This window comes from Poecilia latipinna, unplaced genomic scaffold (genome assembly GCF_001443285.1).
Source record: "Poecilia latipinna isolate Pla-1442-1.1 unplaced genomic scaffold, P_latipinna-1.0 Scaffold2843, whole genome shotgun sequence".
Taxonomy (NCBI): domain Eukaryota; kingdom Metazoa; phylum Chordata; class Actinopteri; order Cyprinodontiformes; family Poeciliidae; genus Poecilia; species Poecilia latipinna.
Window position 1 is genome coordinate 37,014 of NW_015115459.1, and position 20,577 is coordinate 57,590.

Genomic DNA, 20,577 nt, shown 5'->3' on the forward strand with positions numbered 1-20,577 from the left:
AAAATGTCTTCGTTATGACAACTTGACATTAGCCTCGCCAAAAATGTCTTCGTTATGACCACGTGACACTAAGCAGGAAATTATAACTCTATGAATGTCATAACAGGTAAATATTAAAATTTTATCCCTATGCAGCATTGACAACTAATGTATTGTTACACATACCTTTTGCTGTCACGAGACCATTATAATTGTGATATTATCCCCCTCTGTTAAAGTGGAACACACTGGACTACTAATGACGATGTCATTGAGTGTCTTTACTCTGTCTACCGCTTTAATGACAGAGTCATGAACATTTCCGGTTACCTCAAGTAAAGTGGAACACACTGGACTACTAATGAAGATGTCGTTAAGCGTTATTACACCAACCAAACTTTGAAATATCCTTACCTAACCAAGCCAGTTGACAAATGAAAATAAAGTCTTTATTTGTTTAGCATGAAACTTGCATAATTTCCTCAAACAGGGGGTTCACATTTTCAGAACAAACATTTTTTATTTATTTTTTTAAACAAAAACTTAGTTTAGGTCAGCTTATGAATTCTGAACTCAATTTTTACTGAAACAATATAAGGGAATTACATATTACGTAAATAAAAATAATAATAATAAAAACTGCCTTCTTTTAAAAAAATGAACAATAAAAACAGTCTTCTTCTAAATGAACAATAAAAACAGTCTTCTTCTAAATGAACAATAAAAACAGTCTTCTTCTAAATGAACAATAAAAAAATCCCTCCTTTTAAGTGAACAATGAAGAAATCCTATCTTTCATAATTCTCAAGTGTATTTGTGCATTATGGGTAGTAGTTTTCTACTTCTTTTCTTGGATGTGATGGTTTCAGCCATTTCATTAGTAATAGCCTTTCGGCATCGGTCTGCCAACTCACATATCTTCTCTTGTTCTACTTTTACTGCAATGAGCTCCTTGAACACGTCAGGGAAAGTGATTGCGAGTTCTGCAATCACCGCGGTTCTCGCAATCGTATTACGATCTACGTTGATTTTGCAGAGGGCCCTTTTCATTGANCTATATTAGAAATGAAACAATGTAACACATATTATAAAACTTATATTATGTGTTATAACATTCACCGGCAAAGTTTACACAGGTGGTAAAGACTATTATTTATATGTAATTCTTTCACTCTGTCAAAAGTAAGATAACTCCCAAATCTTCCGTTTTTGTTTTGAAGGTTTCCTAAAGACACGATGTGAGGAAGAAGAGGGAGATATCTATAAAGAGAGACGGATTCACTGCAGCACGGATGAATCTCACATCGGATTTTGGACTGTCGGCTGAAAAACATAAACATATATACACTATTAATCATTATTTATTTGTGCCATTATTAATCTTTATTTATAAGTGTTTGTATAGTTATATAAATATGTATTTATATTACTAAATAATTTATTAAATAAATTATGAACGGCTGTGTGCTTTGTAATATGCTCTTCATACATCGATATCAGAATATTCCATTCCTATTCTATTGTTATAGCCACTAAGCATATTTGATGAACTATGTATTAAAAATATACTTTAAAAATACAATTGTTTATAAATGTTGCTTTGATAGATGTTTGAATATGGTTTACAGTAACAAAAAAGTCTATTATGATCGATTAAATGCGCTGATACGTCATTGTGCTGCTAAACACATAACGCTGAGTGGAGTGGTGTACCGCTCCAAGATGGCCGCCCTAAATCTCGTCAGCGACAATAGAGCGGTCCATGAGGCGTCTATCCTTATATTATGTCTATGCCTAGAATTGTCAGCACTTCCCCCCGCCCCACCCATACTCCTGCCTTGTCTGCTTTTAATGACGTCATCAAAACGGCAGACTCTTAAATGTAGTACCTAAATTCTGCCACTAGATAGCAACAACTGAACACTTCCATAGTTTAAACCCGTGAAATGTCAACATACCGACATACAACAGCACACTGCTCATCATAAAGGAAATGAGAACATATTGGTCTCAAACTATTTTTACTTAAAGGAACAAATGTATAAATAAAAAAGCAACACAAAATATCATGTGTATTTTTAATGGGACATTAATTTCCAATATTTTATATCAGCTGCTCACGTGGCGCAAAAAGTGGGTATGCAGGCATGCAACGCATAGGGGCGCTGCACCAGAGGGGGCGTACAAACCCCGTCTAGAGGGGGAGGCACCCCAATGATGCCTTCGCATACACTTCACTGCGCCCTTACGCTCCTTCACCTCGCGCACATGCAAATGTAAATGTAGCGAGTTTTAACTTTCACGTGTCTTCGTCTCGGGGGGTAGAGCGACTGTATTACGTACCTTCCTTTGGGGGGGCGCCGATTTATGTTTTCGCATCCACCTGAATAATATGTAGTTGCACCCCTGCAGCTGCTGTTTGTTGCTCCTGTTAACAGTTTTAAAATAACTGATTCCAAACTAAGCACTTAATTTTATGTTTTCAAATTTAGTCAGTACAAATCATAATCACAAGTACCTTATAAAATTGACATTTACATTTATTGTTAAATTTATTCTAAATATAATTTACAATGTATGATAAAACTGCTGCCTAAACTGATGCATTAAATTGAGCAAGGGCTTTTCCTTTTCTCAAAAGTTAACTTCTCCTCTGTCTTCCCATTGATGCAACACCATTAGAAGTATCAACACCATTTTTGCTGGTGTCTTCTTATGTTTTATCCTTACTCATAATCGGATATGATTTCAAAGAGTAACTTTAATCAAAACAAATTCAAGTAAAAGTAAAAGTTCAGGTTTTATAAACAACTTAAGGTTATATACAGTAAATCTTTTTTTTTTTTACATTGTGAAGTGCTTATAGGCTACTTTCTGCATTATCCATACAAGTGACTTTAGTACTTGTATGTACTATCGCAGCCATCGCTCCATCCTGTGCAGAGTTCCTCAAGGACTGTGTTTTGACTGCTTCCAAATCGAAACATAAATATAAAAAGATTTATGTTTTTATTTGTCTTGGTTTGCAAAATGAGCCCTTCAAAGATCTGTTAAGCTAGCTAGGCTTTTAGATAGCCTTGTATAAAATGTATTCATTTTATACAATCAGCTGAATATAACAGTGTTGCATAATTATTTGGAGTGAACTGGCCTTTATGGAATTGAATCTGAATGTGACTACACATAGCTAGATGGTAATCAAGCTATAATTTGAACAGAATTTTTACTCAGTTGGATTTCATAGAGATTGGATATGATGTGCTTCTGCTCACATTTGAGACAGGTGGAATGGTTTTCAAAAAATACATTAATTTTGTGCTGAGGGTAACATTTTAAAATCCCTAAGTTTCTCTTTTGGACTATTGATAAAACATGTAGAAAGATGCCGGAGAATCATGGGAAATGTAGTTACAGACTGTGAAATTAGCTGCAGTGGCAAGTGACATCGCCGAGGACTGGGCTTTGTTCCCACTCCAATTGCTGCACAATCCGTTAGGTCTGCCTCCCTGTCAGAGCTCCAGGGAGAACATAGAGCTGGCGTCATCCTTTCGGCAAACCAAGAGAAGGAAGGGGGAGGGTAAGACAGCAATGGGTAGGAGAAGGAGGGTGCTGTGTGTTTCTACCGCATCAGCGCCAACATCACTGCCTTCGTCACCGGAAAACAACAAGGACTGACTAGCTGAGACTAAAGAGAAAAAATACTGTTAACAGTAGCAAATCTCTTTCCATCAGATACGGATTCCCACATTAGGCCACTGCGTCTTCACCTTCCTTAGCCAGAGGCATCATCTCCCGAGAGAGAAAGAGGTCTTCTAGGCATGCCTTGAGAAGAGAGGACAACAGCCATCGCTCCATCCTGTTAAGATGGGAAATCAGGAGGCAAAGCAAAAGAGAGCAGCGGTTTCATCGGGTAATGGAAGCTACCCTTCGCTAAATGAAGGATGGAGGGAAGGAGGAGGGGATTTGACAAAAAGGGGGGGCAAGAAACTCAGCAAGCAGGGAGGTAAAGGAACAAACAGCAGTGGAGGAGGAGGGATTCATGGCACTGGACCAGGAAAAAAACGAAATAAATCTGACTCCAAGTCCTCCGTTTTTTCCCTCCGAAAAAGAAAGATAAACCTGAAAGGCTCATCAATACCAGGTTTAAATGAAGATGATTGGGCTTCTCAACATGATGATCTGGACAGCACCAAAACACCTGACCTGTCTGCAGATGAGCTAGGACACTCAGATTCTGAGGCTGCATTTCCTGAAAAGAGAAAGAAACCAGAACAGGAAAACAGGAATAAAGACAGAAGAGAAGAGGAAAAGTCACACGTGCAATTGAAAGCCTCAGCAGAAACCACATCACCCACAGAAGAAGCAGGACCAAAGGGGGGTAGCTCAGGATCGGACACTGATATATACAGTTTTCATTCAGCCGCTGACCATGAGGATTTACTTGCAGACATCCAGCTTGCTATTAGGCTACAGCATCAGCAGCAATATGATGGGGAGAACGCAATCTCAGAGGTACATGAAGGTGGAACGGGGGACCTGAATTGGAGAGCAGCAGAGGAATGGACTAAGAAAAGTAATGGGGTGGACAAAGAAACTCATCAGGAGGTGGTTGGTATGACCCCAGAATTAGAGGTAGGCTCTGATGCACTATCATTCCTAGAGACAGAAAGTCATGTTTCTGTCAATCCCACAGACTCGCTTCCAAATCTGTCAAGTAGCGAGACACACCTGTCCTTTCACACAGAGATAAAGGGACAGGGGGAGGTCCAGGAAGGGCTGGGTCCGCCAAAGTTAAGTACGAAGAAGATGAGAGAGGGTCAAGCCTTTCTTTGTATTGCTACAGACCAGCATGTGGACATTTCCATGGCAACTGGAAGTGTGACAGTCAGCCCAATCACTATGGCAACCTGTGACAATTGTTCACCTATAGTCTCAAGTGAAGGGAAATGTCTTGGAAGGATGGAGGAAGAAACGTTCAGTCCCCCTCCAGTCAGCAACAGTAAAAGTACTGAACATGCAGAAAGACTTAGCTCAAGAGTTGTGTTTGATGAAGGTGATGGTCAGTTAGGCTCAGGCACCAGTGTAGAGTCCCTCGAGGACTGTGTTTTGACTAGTTCCAAATCCAATCAATGTGATGCTTCCTGCAATGGTTCCTCACCCTCTGACCAGCTCTGCAGCAGGGGCAGCATCTGCTTTATCACACTGACGCCCCAGGGAAGCCCAAAGTTGGCAAAGCAGCTCTTCAAGTCCACCCATTCCTCCAACTTTTATAGCCATGTGGTGAAATCCTACCCCACTATCTTTCCATCCTACATCAAGACCACTACGCGACAGCTCAGTACCCCAGGACACTCCCCAGCTTTATCTCCTTCCCACAGCCCACTTTCTCCACGGAGAGCCCATCTTCACAATCGCAGGTACATATACTACTCCTCATGCTCGTCATTTAATGTTTTTTTCATACTTGTACTCCATTTTGTGTTTTTACAGAAAATTATCCCAAAAATTAGACTGCAGATTTATAATCTAATTATTAGTTATTTATACAAAGTAATGTAACTGAAACAGAATTAAACAGATTTTCACAATTATCTTAGGATGCAATCTTTTAAGCTATGGAATAGGCAAACAATAATTCACATCGTCACTTCATTAACTGTACATCAAATTGTTTCTAATAATGACATTTGAGAAGATTAACAAAATCAAATTCAAAAAATACTTTGAGATCCCAAAGGTAAAGTAAATGTTGTAATTCATTAAATCTTCTTCACAATTGCTGTAGATTGTGATGGTTGTTGGCAGGAAAGATCTGTAGAGGTCTGTACTACAACAAATTTGAAGAAGCCTCTGACTGAAGACACTCTGTTTTTCCAACACAGTTTTATGAAGAGGATGGTCAGGCTTGTCCATAAAGTTCTTGATTTTATGGTGAATCCTTCTTTGGATCATCATCTTCAGATGATTTTTTAACAAATTAACATTAAAAAAAGCATGTAAAAATTATGTTTTTCTTGTGAACAAAGGGATAACTAGTTACAGAAAAGTTAAGCCCACCCAGTTGTATTATCAACAATCTTATCAGTCTGGCTGAATAATATATCATGTTTTTCTATCAGTTTCAAATCTATCAGTAATCAGTCTACATGGCAACTGACTTATGGAGTCCTGATCAAATACTTGATTGAATGGAATGAAAGTGTAGGATATTTGTCAGAGGTCATCTGAAAGGTGCTGGAAAAATGCACGGTACAAGGTCATAGCAAGAATGTTAATTTCCATGTTCGGTCTCTGGGCAGGTTGATGTAATCAAGAATGATTTATCAGATTATGAATTGGTGAAAAGCCAGTTTTAGTAATTAATCGCATGCATGTCTAATAAGTTATTATACAGATCTCACTAAACCAAAGCAAACCAACAACAAAACAACAAACAATTCACAAAATAATTTCTGTGTCTTCATCAATAATGAGTACAAATCTGTTCATTTATCAGCCACAATTTTTCCAAATGTGCAAATATTTTAAAACTAGAACATGTTATAATCTAATTTGGCAAACTGAGCATCACATATACAATATCACATGCACACCTTCCACATAAGGTCAGCTTCAGCTCTTGGTGTTGACTATATCTCCACATGTGCTGGAATCCATACGTACTCTCATTTGTTCAGTTGCGGTGACTTTTGCTTAGAGCATTTTCCAAGCATAACAAACGTCCTTTGAGTAGTCAGACATTACAAGAGAAATATATTTTTAAAACTATATTTTCAAATTTACAGTGTTGGTACCTAATTTGAAGTTGAATATTTAACTTTTACATTCAATAATTAACCAATTATTAAAGTCATATACAGTTATTTGGTGAGAAATTAAGTCAAGAAATAAAAAAAACAAACATCAAATATAAATACTTCAAAGGACTTTCCAAAAGGAACTGAGTGAATATTAACTCAATAAAAATAGTCTTGCTTAAGAAAGATGGCTTTACCAATACCTATTACTACAATAGTTGCTCAGAAGCAAAACAATAGACAAACCTTGTTGAAATTTTGAAAGGTTAGATGGCAAACCAATAAAGGCTTTTTAGAAGGTTTTTATTGGCTCTAGTGGCCTTTACTTTGCACTTTTCAGAGGAAAGTGGGTTATGAGAGAGGGGGACGACATGCAGCAAAGGTCATCAGGCCGAGATTCAAACCTGTGATGGCGTTGTCGAGGACTAAGGCCTCCACACAATCACACAGACTCATTTCCAATGCTATCAGGTAGAGAAACACACCTGTCCTTTCACACAGAGATGAAGGGACAGGGGGAGGAATAGGCATTTACCCCAGTGCAGCCACCTTGTCCGTTTATAGGTATCTTAACCAGTTCAATCAGAATTGATCAATTTAATTGGACATTTACTTTGATTCTGGATGTTTACCTACCTGGCTTTTTTCCGACAGGTAAACATCCAGGGTCATTATCTCTGCATAACCTGTAAAGCTCAGGCAAACAGTCTGTGGAATAACAACTTTTTGAGTTCTGTCTGATGCCAAGGTAAAGGGTGTAAAAATGTGTGCAAATCATTTAAATTTACAAAAATATATATAGCTACAGGTAGATTGTTGCCTATATTTCTTGCTTTAAATATGAGTAAAGACTAAAACAAGACCTTTGCACGTCACTATGATGTCTATGAGAACTAGTGTTTCCAAAATAAAGGCAATTTTTTTGAAACAAAGGGAATTCCTCCACAAAAGGAATAGACTGTTGAACTGTATTGAAGCCTACACATGAGTTAACCAGAAACATAAATGTTGACAGGATGGTGGGTGGAGAACCAGAAACTCACAGACAACGGTCATTGAGCCTTACTGGGACTCTGAGCCGATCAGCTGACTGGACAGAGGAGCTTGAAAAGAGGCTAAGAGGAAGAGAAGTGGATGGAGGAGAGTATCTGATGGGCTACAGAGGAGGAGGCAGTCAACCCATTTGTGCTACCAGAAGATCCTCATGTGGACAGGTCTCCCTCTGTGCTTTTCAGGATGTCTTCACAGGTGAGCAAAGAACATGCAAAAGTAAAATTTTGAGAAGTCGTCACGTTCTTTCTTTAACAGAGATAGAAGTAGCAAGATATTCCCAGATGCTCTTCTGTTGATGAAGTAGTATTGATGTTGTACAATTAACTTAATATTTCAAAGTAATGACTGAACAAAACTAACCCGATGCAAGATCAGTTCATAGTACACTTCATCTGTCTCAATTTTGGTATTTATTTGTCTGTTTCAATGTTTTCTTCATGTCAAGGTTTCTACAATACATGAGTTTTAGATTTTGGCCTCGTTTTCAGCCTAGTATTATTGGGTCATGTGCCACATTGAAGTCCACCTGCTCCCCATTAAAGTGTCTATTTGCGAGTGAAAATGTGTCGGAGTAATACTTTTGTAATCAACTATGGCGCCATGTATTCTGACCACCATGTTTTACTGTGTCCACAGTCTTTTCTGGATCATAGGTAGAATTAGTTTTCCACTACACTTAAAATTTTGCTTGTTGGTTGTGAGGTTAATTTACAAACCAGATAAATAATAAAAAAAAATACATAAAAAAACAAAAGAACATCCTCCATCTTAAAGAATTAGCAACATTTAATTTTCTCTAGGAAAACAGAGTCACACAAGCCAGTTTCTAACAGGAGTCCCTATGCCAGAAAATGCTTTACTGAGTAGAGTGAAGTCTGTTATACAAATCAACTGGTTTGTTTGCATACCCGGCTATTGGAGATCCAACCCTTATCAGAAAGCCAGAGCCACACCAAGCCGTATGTAACAGCCGCTCTTCTGTGTAGGCTAGATTTGTGAAGTGCACCATTTATAGCTGTCCAATCAAAAATGTATCTTATATGACCTGTGGATCTCTGCTGCTCCTACATAGTCACCATATTCTTACTTCATACTCATAGTTGGTTCTCTAATTAAATCAACAGATTTAATAGAGAATCTGGCTGTAAGTCTGTGACCCAAAAACTTACAGCCAGACCTGTAAGTTTGGGTCACAGCTGTTAAACTCTTTTGCCAAAGGGCCAGTGACCTGCAAACTTTAGGTCTGTCTCTGATTCAGAACACCTGAATAAAAAAATTAATTTTTAACATCACACTGTTGAACTTGACTTCAGACTGAAGACGCACTTTTGGTGTTTGAGTCAGGTTTGGTGAATAAATTATATAAGCTGCAGTAAACAGCCCCTAATGACTATAATTTAGCACTCTTAGTTTAGGCGAAAGGCCTGAACTACGAGTGGGTAGGTTTTCAAATAGTCATAGCCTTTTCTTTTTTCCGTTTTTTTTTTTAGCAGATAATGGACTGCACATGGCTGTGTAAGATATTCAATGTCTGAGATATTGTTTTAAAACCTAACCATGATTTAAACTTTATAATTTTATTCCTGACAGGCAAGGGCGTAGGAACAAGTTTATCATTGGGGGGGACGCATATCAGAAACCTGACAGATCTGTAAATAGATTGAGCAGAAATGTCAAACAATGGTGTCATCAACGCATTACTCTATGACCCCTTGTAATGCGTAATCTGACGTGTTACTACTGATCCAATAATCAGATTAAAGTTATGTATCCAAGTCACTGTGCGTCATATTTGTAATTCTTTTTAGAAAACACATATTGTTGCTTTCTTCGTTTTCCTTGGGGAGATACATTTCATGTGTAACACCAGCATAGCCGTGGGAACAGGAGGGGATATTGGAGGCAAGCGAATCTGTTCCGCCCAATAATTTCCTTTTTGTTGTTCAAAGTGTGAGTAATGGCTACACAACACCTGATCATACTCAACCACTTAACATGTATATTATATTATATATTTAGGAGAATGGCAATGCTAGAGTATAAACCGGTTTTAATTTTTAAATAAACTAAACTAATTTACTATGCGAAGAGCAGGTTAGGGAAGACATAGGAGATTTTCAGAGTGTGAAGATATAAAAAAAAACATATAAATTTTAATAGAACCAGAAAGGAGAACAGGTGAAGACTGATGTCAGGTTGATTTTTTTGTTCCTACGCCCTTGAACACCAGCAACACAAACGTAAACGTTGGAGGGAAAATAGAGATGCACATTTTCTAGCTTATGGATGAATTTTTCATTGAGTAATCAAGTTACTTTTTCAAAGTAACTATGCCGTCCCTGGTAATAAATGAACTACACTTTAAATCATATGTGTGTAGGCCTGTCACAATAACAAATTTTGATGGACGATAAATTGTTCCAGAAGTTATTGTGATAAACAATAATATTTCTGTTTTGAGACCATTTTTAAGTAATACAATGGTAATGGCAAAATAATAATGCAAGTACACAATCTGAAAGGTCAGTAAACATTTAACACTGCAACTGGAAGATATTTCAAATATCCAAAGATAAATAAACAACACAACAAATAAAATTAATTTTGAAGTCTTTGTAAATAAAATTGTCCTTCAAAAAAAGGCCTAGTTTGTCAGGTCTCAGCGTCTTCTCCAAGGTGAGGAAAAGATGCTGAGACCCAATAATGGTTTTAATAAAGACAACTCGACAGTCCAGAACTGGCAGCATGGCAGAGTTAGCAACAGCTACTACCGGTAGCAACAGAGAAACGGACTAACATGCGAGCTAACACAATCCAGGACTAGGCAGTTCCACTGGAGAGTGTGGCAGGAGAAACAGGCATGACAGCAAATCACAAACTTAGACAAGGATCCGACAAGGAACACAGACAACAGGTGAGGCTAAATACACTGGGGGGGTAATCACAGGAACGAGACACAGCTGGGATCAATCAACGGGGAGGACAGGACAGAAACTCACAGGGAAAAAGGACTGAACACAGAAAATCTCAAAAATAAACACACAGAAACACGGATCATGACATAGTTTAGACCAAAACACCAACCTGAAAGCTTTTATCATCCAGTTTTTGGTAGAAAGAGAGGGGAAAAAAGAGAAACGATAAATCATGCCATTGGAAATTATTGAATTTGTTTTAATTTATCATGTGATTATAATTGCTTTATTGATTACTGTGACAGGCTTGTATGTGTGTTTATCATCTCAAGGTGGCCAACTGCCCCAAAAACATCTTCTTCCATTTCCTTTTGAACTAAATGGCTTCAGTCTTTCATCAAGCAAAATGACTTCCAGGATGAATACTCACTTTATCATTTGCCTCACAACTAGCAAGATAAATACTCTGGCACAAGCTAGGTACCAGATTCTGATATATTTTATTGGTCAAAAATGCATTGATAAAAGTTGACTGGCAATTGAACTGGTTCTGCGTCTTTCTAGAGTAAAACACAGCTGGTAAAATGGGACTCAGCAGTTTTAAACTCAGTACAGTAGTTTGACCAAGAAAAATAAAATTTAAAAAATTAAACTTTGTTCTTGAATAAATCAGTGCAACAGTTTGCCCTACAAATATAATTAAAAATGATGCTTTTCATGTCTAACAGACACCTTAGCTCCTTACTGATAACTCTGTGTGCCGTCTCACTTTCCAGCCCTGCATTCAGTAACTTCACTTTTCATTTTCCAGTCAAACATGAGCCATGGCTCTCAAAAGGTTGAAAAACACAAACTGTTGCAAAAAAGCCTAAATGTTTTTTCTCCTGTCATTTCAGCCACAAACATTTAATTTAAATATCTACTATTTCTGTGCTGAAGGCACTGCGGTGCGCCTTCAAAATAAAAGCACGCGAACGGAAGATTTCAAAATCAAATATTTTTCACAACTGCGGTGAAATTATTGGGTGGGACAAATGTCCCTGCCTCCAATATTGGTGGGGACATGTCCCCCCTGTAACCCCCAGTTCCTACGCCTATGCTGACAGATCTTCTGGAATTCTCATTCAAGTTTATTTGCATAGTACATTTCAGCAAGAAGGTAGTTCAAAGTGCTTTACATTATGAAAACATTAAAAAGATCAGTTCATAGTAGACTTTGTCAGTCTACTATACTCGTACTGATGACTCATTGTGACTAATTGTGGACAATCATTGGTTGACTGCACTTATTACAAAAGGTTTAACATATGCCTTGCAGCCCAGAATTTCTTGCCACAGAGTCATTCTCCAAAACAATGACAATATGTTGTCCAGAGGACTCCAAAGCACTTCACACTACATTCAGTCATTCACACATTCACATACTGTCATGATCCGTGTTTCTGTATATTTATTTTAAGGGTTTTCTGTGTTCAGTTTATGTCCTGTGAGTCTCTGTTCAGGGAAGCAATCAACATCTTCCCTGTTGATTGCTTCCCAGGTGTGTCTCATTCCTTGATTACCCTCTCTGTGTATTTAAGTCCACCTGCTGTCTTTGTCTCTTGTTGGGTCCTCATCTTATGTCAGTTGTTGTCTGTGTTGGCGCTCCAGTAGAACTGTTTAAGTCCTGGTTGGCTTGCTCCATGTTCAGTCTGTCGTCAGTTGCTACTGGTATTTAGCTGTGTGCTAAACTCTCTGCCATGCTACCTGTATTTGGACTGTTTGATAGTGATGGCAAATGAAGCAATGAACCTTTCTGGCCCTTTGCTTTGCAAAAAGGTTCGTTACTCGATGCTTCATTCATCACTCACTAGTGACATCTGCTGGTGAAACTGTAACAGCCTTGTCACTCAGTTGGATCATACTTCCAAAAACTACTAAATACAATATTGTCACAAAGTTTTCATCAAACTCATGTTTAGTAACAGGAGAATAAATGAAACCATATTTAATTGTCATGTTTTAATTATTACAATTATTTGTAACCAATCTAATCCTGGTTTATGTTGCACATTAGTGGTTGTGTTGGGTTTTCTTTTATGTCATAGATGGATTTGACAATAAAGACAGTTGATGTTTTAATGTCTTGAGAGTGCAGTGTCTGTTGGGGCGTTCACTTTTTCTTGGATTTCTAATTGGCTCTGATCCCTCATATTTGGCTACATGTTGAATTTTAGTTCTGCAACAAGATTAAATCTGTTTCTGCTGTGCAAGACTGATATATCTTTGTCAATCAGACTACAAATAATAGTGGAACTTTGCAGAAGGTGAGAAATTGGGACGTTGAGGGTTAATTATTGTTATCTAAGAAGAATTTTATTGTGAGGATCATCTCAAAGTATTCTCCGATGTCAGATTTTCCTCTTGCTGGCTCCATTTCAGTCAATCAAGTTTCAGCACGTTTCAGCAACAATGCAGTTCAAAGAGATTTACATCATAAAATCACAATATAGTTATTAAAAAACAACATAATCTACAATTGAGAAAACCAGTAACAAACATTTTAATGAGTGCCATCAATACACATCGAATATGTTGGTCAATGTTCATTTTATTTGGCCACTGAAGACAAATCCTCCTCTGATGTGACCAAATGGACAACAACCCATGACACAGCAAGGCTCATCGCGCTTTTATTTTGAAAACCGACACGCAAAATGAAGCAGTCACGTGACCCATGCAATGCGAGGCCTCGTTTGTTGCCGGTCACGTGGTTTTCAGCAAGACAACACAAGCCTAGAAGCGGGGCTTCATCAGACACGCCCTCTTTTTACTCGGTACAAGCCTCGAAGCCTGGATTCAGATGGTCCATCACTACTGTTTGAGCCTTTCATCATTAATTTCATCATTTTCTTCACAACCTGGGTTCTCAGCATTCATCCTCACCATCTCACAACCACATACCATCAGTATGTGTCGTACTGATGGTGGCTGCCTTGGGGCAGAGGTGGGGCTGCCATGCACAGGAACCACTGAGCCGTCTGACCACCACCAGCAGGCAAGGAGGGTAAAGTTTCTTGCCTAAAGACACAAAGACAGAGCTGGGCAGAGTGGGGATCGAACTGGCAACCTGCCAATTGCAGAGCAAATTCCTACCACCATCGTCCCTCAAAAAATAACAAAACCTCATTGACATGTCATACAGTCAACAATTCTGAAACCAGTAACAGATGCTGCATTTTGCCAATTGTCATAGTTAAAACCATCATTGTATATCAAAAAATGTTTGCGAATACTCCATTTATTATAGTTGAAAAGCAACTTTTAACAAGTGGATTTTTAGTCTAGGTTTAAAGGAACTCAGTGTTTCAGCTGTTTTGCCGTTTTCTGGAAGTTTGTTCCAGGTTTGTGGTGCATAGAAGCTGAATGCTGCTTCTTCTTGTTTGGTTCTGGGGATGCAGAGCAGACCAGAACCAGAAGACCTGAGAAGTCTGGAAGGTTGATACAACAGCAGATCTTTAATGTATTGTGGTGCTAAGCCATTCAGTAATAGAGGCATTTAAAGTCTACTCTCTGAGTTCCAGGGAACCAGTAGGAGGATTTTAGAACTGGGTGATGTGCTCCATCTTCCTGGTTTTAGTCAGAACGCCAGCAGCAGTGTTCTGGATCAGCTGCAGCTGGATGACTGATTTTTTTTTTTTTTTTAGGCAGACCTGTGAAGACGCTGTTGCAGTAAATAATGTGACTAAAGAGAATTGCTTGTATGACTTTCTCTAAAGTTAATTCTGGCTGAATTTTCTTTATGGAACTTTGTGGGTTTTTGAACACTGGATCATTCTGAAGTCAATATGTTGATGTGATTTTGACCCTTGTTCTGGTTTTGCTCTTGAACTCTTCTCCCATGGATGCCATTTTTGTACAGTGTCTTTCTTCTTGTAGAATCAAAAATCATTGACTTTTGTTAGACAAAGGATGTCTGCAATACTTTAGATGTTGATCTTGATTCTTTTGGGAGCCCCTCACATAATGATGTGCTTTTGGAAAGGTGCATGTGGGCAATAACTATCATATTGAGTAACTCCATTCAGCATGCATAACTTAGCAGTTACTTCAAGTATTGTTCATGCTTGTTCATATTGGTAATTGCTCTTATAGCTGGCGTCTCAAAGCTTTAGAAATGGCTTTGTTGACTGTCGTATGTGAATAACTTTATTAGTATTTGCATTTATTTTCACTGAGTCACTGCTTTTTGAAATCTTTTAGCCTTTGTTTTGGTTTTTGGTGGCTTGTTGACATAACTTGAGGGCTTTTGAAACAAATCACACTAAGGGTCACAGACCATCTTTGCTTGGAACTGAACTAGAACATAAGAAATTTAAGGTGATTTACAGAATGTAGAGGCTTTAAATATTCACAGTGTTTTTTTTTTTGTTTTGTTTTTTTTTGCCCCGTTTATTCTATGACTATGCAGGTCGCACCCTTCTTGAGAAGCTGTTTTTGCAGCAGCAGCAGGAGGAGACAGAGGAGGCTGAGAGGCTTTGCTCCAAGATCTTGGCCATGGGTCTCCTGCTTCCTTTCTCTGACTGCTTCAGAGAACAGTTAGGCGGCAGCACGGCTCAAATTTCATCCACTGCATCAGCCAAGTTTGACGTACGTACTTTTATTTTTACACATCTTTTTGACGTGTCTCAAAATTCTCTAAGGGTCATGTGTAATTCCTAGCAACAGTGCCAATCCCATTCGGCATTTAAATACTTACTATTGTTGTCAGGAGACACATTCATTCATGATGGGTATGAATATCAGATTATTCTTTAAAAATTAATTCTGTATTAAAGCCATGTTCTCTTTAAGGAGGATTTATCATGCAACATTTTTATGTTGTTTGTTAACAACTTGCATCCAGAAAGTCAGGAATAACCAGTAAGGGTAATTTGGTGACTTTGCCAAATTTTCTTGACCTGCAAGTTGTCAGAGTCAGTCTCGTTGCCAGGTGGCTGTTCAGCAATGATGCAGGCTTTTAGGTCCGCCTTATAGTCCGGAAAATACGGTAAGTATTTGAACACTTGCCAATCAGCAAAGCCCTCAAAGCCCTGTTAGTCCTCCTCTAAACAGTACACGTCCACTTCACTTATTCTTCTAAATTAGAAGCACCTGTCTGAGGTCATTAGCTACATAAAGACTGCTGTTCACCCCACACAATCACCCCACACAGTTAGTAAGACTCCAACTACTAACATGGCTAAGACCAAAGAGCTGTCCAAAGGCACCAGAGACAAAATTGTTGTTTTATCGAGGGCACAAATGAAACAAGTGAGCACATAGTCTTTAATCATACAAAACTTTTGGTGGCCATCTTTGTATAGGGATGTCAAAGAGATTGGTTTATGCCAGAATGACATGGAAATTTGGCAGTGTAGGTCCAATGAGTAAGACGAGCTCTGATGGAAGAAAGGACATAGAGACTGTCAGGTGGAATTTTATCAGGACCGGGTTCGGTCTGTTGAGCTGCCAGTACCTGGTCTCTAATTTCCCAAAAAAAGGTCTCCAATGACACAGTGGTGGAATGATGGTTGCAGCAAGTGTGTCTTGATTGGGGGAAAACTGTCTTAAAAGTGCATCTGGTTTGGTGTTTTTGGACCCAGGCCTGTCAAAAATTGCAAAGTTGAATCTGGAAAGAAAAAGTGACCGGTGAGACTGACTCAACCTTTTGGTTGAGTCCCAAAAGGTTTAAGATAGGCCAGGTTTTTATGATCTGTCTAAACAATGGGATGTTCAGCTTACTCCAGCCAGTGACAGCATTCATCAAAGGCCATCTTTATGACAAGGAGTTCTCTATCGCCTACATCATAGTTTTTCTCAGCTGATGAGAGACGACAGGAATGCACAGGAGTGTAGTTTGTCATCAGCTGGTGAAATCTGTGATAGAACCGCTCCAATCCCTGAATCAGAGGTACCCACTTAAGGAATAATCTGTCTAGATCACATGTGTCAAACACAAGGCCCAGGGGCCAAATGCAGCCCGCCGCAGCTTTTTATGTGGTGCTCTAGATTCTAGACTTTATTTTTAAAAGGTTTTGTTGGCTCTGGTGGCCTTTATTTGAAAGTAGTTCGACAGGAAGTGGGGGTAATGAGAGGGAGGGGAGACATGCGGCAAATGTCACCAGGCTGGGAATTGAACCTGCAACCACTGCCACGAGAACCAAGGCCTCAATACGTGGGTCGTGTTTTGCCCTGGCGCCACCACAGCACCCAAGATTCTAGACTTATGCATAAATAAAACCTACAGGATAACAGTTGTGAGCTTAAACATTTTTCAATTAAATCAAAATGGCTTTTATTTGTTACTGCCAAATTACATTACCATATTTTCCAGACAATAAGCCGCAGATATCTCTTCCACTCCAGGTTTTCCACAACGATGCAGCACAGAGCAGAGGGGGGCGGACACCCAAAATTTGAGTCATAACAGGTCAATTGAATATCACATTTATGACGATTGAAAAAGAAAAAGTTGCCAAGTTTAGATTTAACTGAACTGATTACGGTAGTTTCCGAACGGTAACTGTAACAGTAAAGGTGCTGATCCTTTGGTGTCTGCTACTAGCATGTGCTAAATGAAAATGGGCGTCTTCTTCTTCTTCTTCTTCTTTAGATTTCAACGGCAGCTTGCATCCATTATTGTTGCACTACTGCCATCTACTGGATCCTAATATCTATACCTCAAATTCTCATAATGATCCCAGTATTTAAAAAAACGAAAAATCTTCTTTTTCCCCTCAATCCTATTTAACTTATCAACAACATTCTCAAATTTCAATTCCCTATTAAAACCTAATTCCGTTTTAATAGGCGCTTTCTTCTTTTATTTCCAATTTTGACTTCCAATGATTCACTTCCTGCTAAAGAGCCCCCTGGTGGTTGAAGAAAAATCCACATATAAGCTGCACTGGGCTTATATGTATGGTTCAAAGTTTAGGAAAAAAGTAGCGGCTTACAGTCCGGAAAACACGGTATCAATTCGTCCAGTTTTACTGCAATCACAGAAATTCACAAAAATAACAAATTGCGTTTTTTTTTTTGTGCGAATGCATAATTGTGAGTTTGCTAAAGGTTTTCCAGAAAAATTGTCAAAAACATATGTTTGAAGTGATGCCAACTCCCACCTGCAAGTGGCAGTATATGTTACTTCTACACTTCTGCTTTAGTTGATGTCAAGTACTAGTCTGTGATCGATTATTTGCGGCTAATGAAGTCACATTTACCATAATACATAAGTGCAAATATTGCAAAATTTCTTAGAAATATTTTTAAATTAGCAATTTATTGCAAAAAATTACAAAAAACCCCCAAACTCCTAGATGGATTGATGAATGTGAAAAACTTAAATAATATTTGATTTAGACCATTTGTGATGTTTATGTGGCCCAAACTGAAAATGAGTTTGACGGTCCTGGTCTAGATGGATCTGGCTAAGTGAGGATGGGTGCAATGGCAAACCTCTTCTTAAGTTTTATGAAACTTCGGGTGACCAGCTGAAACTGGTTTTGGTGGCTGTGAGACTGGTAGAACAGTTAGTCTACAATTTGTCTATAGTTTGTATAAGTTTGCAAAGCCCAGAAAACACTGAAGTTGCTTGCGAGATGTGGGAGTAGGCCAATCCAAGTCTACTTGAACCTTTGTTGGCTCTGTCTTCACCTGCCCGCTCCCCAAATACAGGGGCGTGGGGGGGTAGGGGGGGGGGGGGGGACACATATCGGAAACCTCACAGATCTGTAAATATAGCTTGAGCAAAAAATTTTTAAAAATGGTGCCATCAATGCGTTACTCTAATCTGACCCCTTGTAATGCATAATCTAACGTGCTATTACTTACAATCCAATAATCAGATTAAAGTTACATATCCAAGTCACTGTGTTTTACTATATTTGTAAAAAAAAAAATTTAAAACACATATTGTTGCTTTCTTCTTTTTCCTTGGGGAGTTACGTTTCATGTGTAACTGGAGGGAAGAGAGATGTACATTTTCTAGCTGATGGATGAATTTTTCATTGAGTAATCAAATTACTCTTTCAAAGTAACTATGCCATCCTGGCAGTAATTTTTCTACCATCCCAGTTTTCCATGTCTGGCATATAACCATTCATTTTAGCTTTTAAACTGGTTTTATTGATCCTGTGTCCAGACAGGGATAATCAGTAGCCCAGCATCATGACCTGTTTGTTCTGAAGATCCTCCAGCTTCCACTTCTCTTCCTAACATGGCGCCTCCTCACCCTGACTCTCATACTGACAGGAGGAACCACAGAGCTCTGTTAGGTTAAAGCTCATCTTCTGAAGTTGGGATATTTTTCCTCCAACAGGTCCCAGAGGAATCACCTCAAACCAGATGTTGGACTGGATTTTATTTCAATGTCATTTGTGAATGTTAGTTTCTTATTTTCAACAGTGGAGCTATAAAGGTTGAAAAAGGTTATTATTTTGGAGAAAGTCTCAACATAGAATAGAATAGAATAGAATTCAACTTTATTGTCATTGCACTGTCACAAGTACAAAGCAACAAAATGTAGTTTGCATCTATCCAAAAGTGCTATACAGGGTATAACTATGTATTTACAGGTGTACAAAGGTGGTTATAAAAATAAAATGTTCAGTATAAATATAATATGATATAGATAAAAATATGGGAGCTATGCACATATACAGATTATGCAGATTATACAGAATATACACAAATGTTAGGAATGGATTGTATATGTATTAGTAGATTTACAATACAAGATAGATACTGGCAAATACGATTTACAGATTATATACAGATTATGTGACTGTGAGGACAGTCCGTATGTTATTGTTGAATGGGGGGATGGGGGAGATCAATATTTCCACAAAAGAAGCAAAAAAAATGTTGATAGAGGAAAAGCCTCTCAGACTCTGAGCTCAAAACAAGATGCCAGAAAGCAATTAAACTATTATTTTTAAATTAGACAATTTAATTTCACATAATTATCGTGGTAGAAGCCATTTGTTTGTTAAATACTTAATGAAACATATTTACCGTGTTTGATGTTTGTTGTCAATGAGGTATACTCACAGACGAACGAGGTAATTAGTCCAAGTTTGTCGTTTATTGAACGTTCAGAAACTACAGCGGCTGTAAAGAGCCACAGCAAAGGTAAAGAAAGGTAAAATAACTGAACAGGTGATCAACTCTAAACCACTCGCACATTTTTACTCTGAGTCTCTCTCTGTCATTTAAGCACACCCGTTGCCATGGCAACCTCCTGCGCTCCACAAGCCGACCAGAGATTATGTTAAAAACATTCAATCCGTTCTGATATCAGGTTTTCAGGCTTGATATTTATTTTGCGATCATTATTAAGCCTCCCTGAACACAGCGGTGGTTAATTAGTTAATGTTAAACTTCTGTTCTGCTCTTTACTTTGGTAATGGAACCAAAACGCACAGAATTGCGCAACACCTTGTTGAAACAATAATTACTGAGATTATTATTGTTGGGTCATTAATTTGAAAACGTTTTGTTGTTCTTTAATAAAGTTATGAACGTTTTGATAAACCAATCAGAGGAGGACCTGCTGGTCTCAGCCTCCTGGCGGCGTTCAGTTTCTCCTAATGCTGAGGTCAACACAAAACCAAAGCACTAAGAGTTCAGAAACAATATGAAATGGGAAAAAAGTTATTTATTAACGGATTAAGGCGTGTTTTAGATTGTTCTTGAAAAACTAATCACTCACGGCTGCACAGTGAACCCACTGATTCTTTACAGCAGACAGTGGCGCAACTGCACATTATTCAGGTGGATGCGAAAACATAAATCCCCGCACCCCCCCCCCC

General features: G+C 38.5%; 1 protein-coding gene across 1 annotated transcript in view; it reads left to right on the plus strand.

Moving 5' to 3' along the window:
* Positions 1-3,477: 3,477 nt before the first annotated feature.
* LOC106939353 (formin-2-like) overlaps positions 3,478-20,577 on the plus strand; it is a 23,461-nt gene continuing 6,361 nt past the window's right edge. Inside the window, exons 1-3 of the mRNA XM_015021736.1 lie at positions 3,478-5,396; positions 7,792-8,024; positions 15,195-15,373. Of these exons, the coding sequence (XP_014877222.1) occupies positions 3,844-5,396; positions 7,792-8,024; positions 15,195-15,373 (1,965 nt within the window). The 5' untranslated portion in view covers positions 3,478-3,843. The remainder of the gene's footprint in view (positions 5,397-7,791; positions 8,025-15,194; positions 15,374-20,577) is intronic.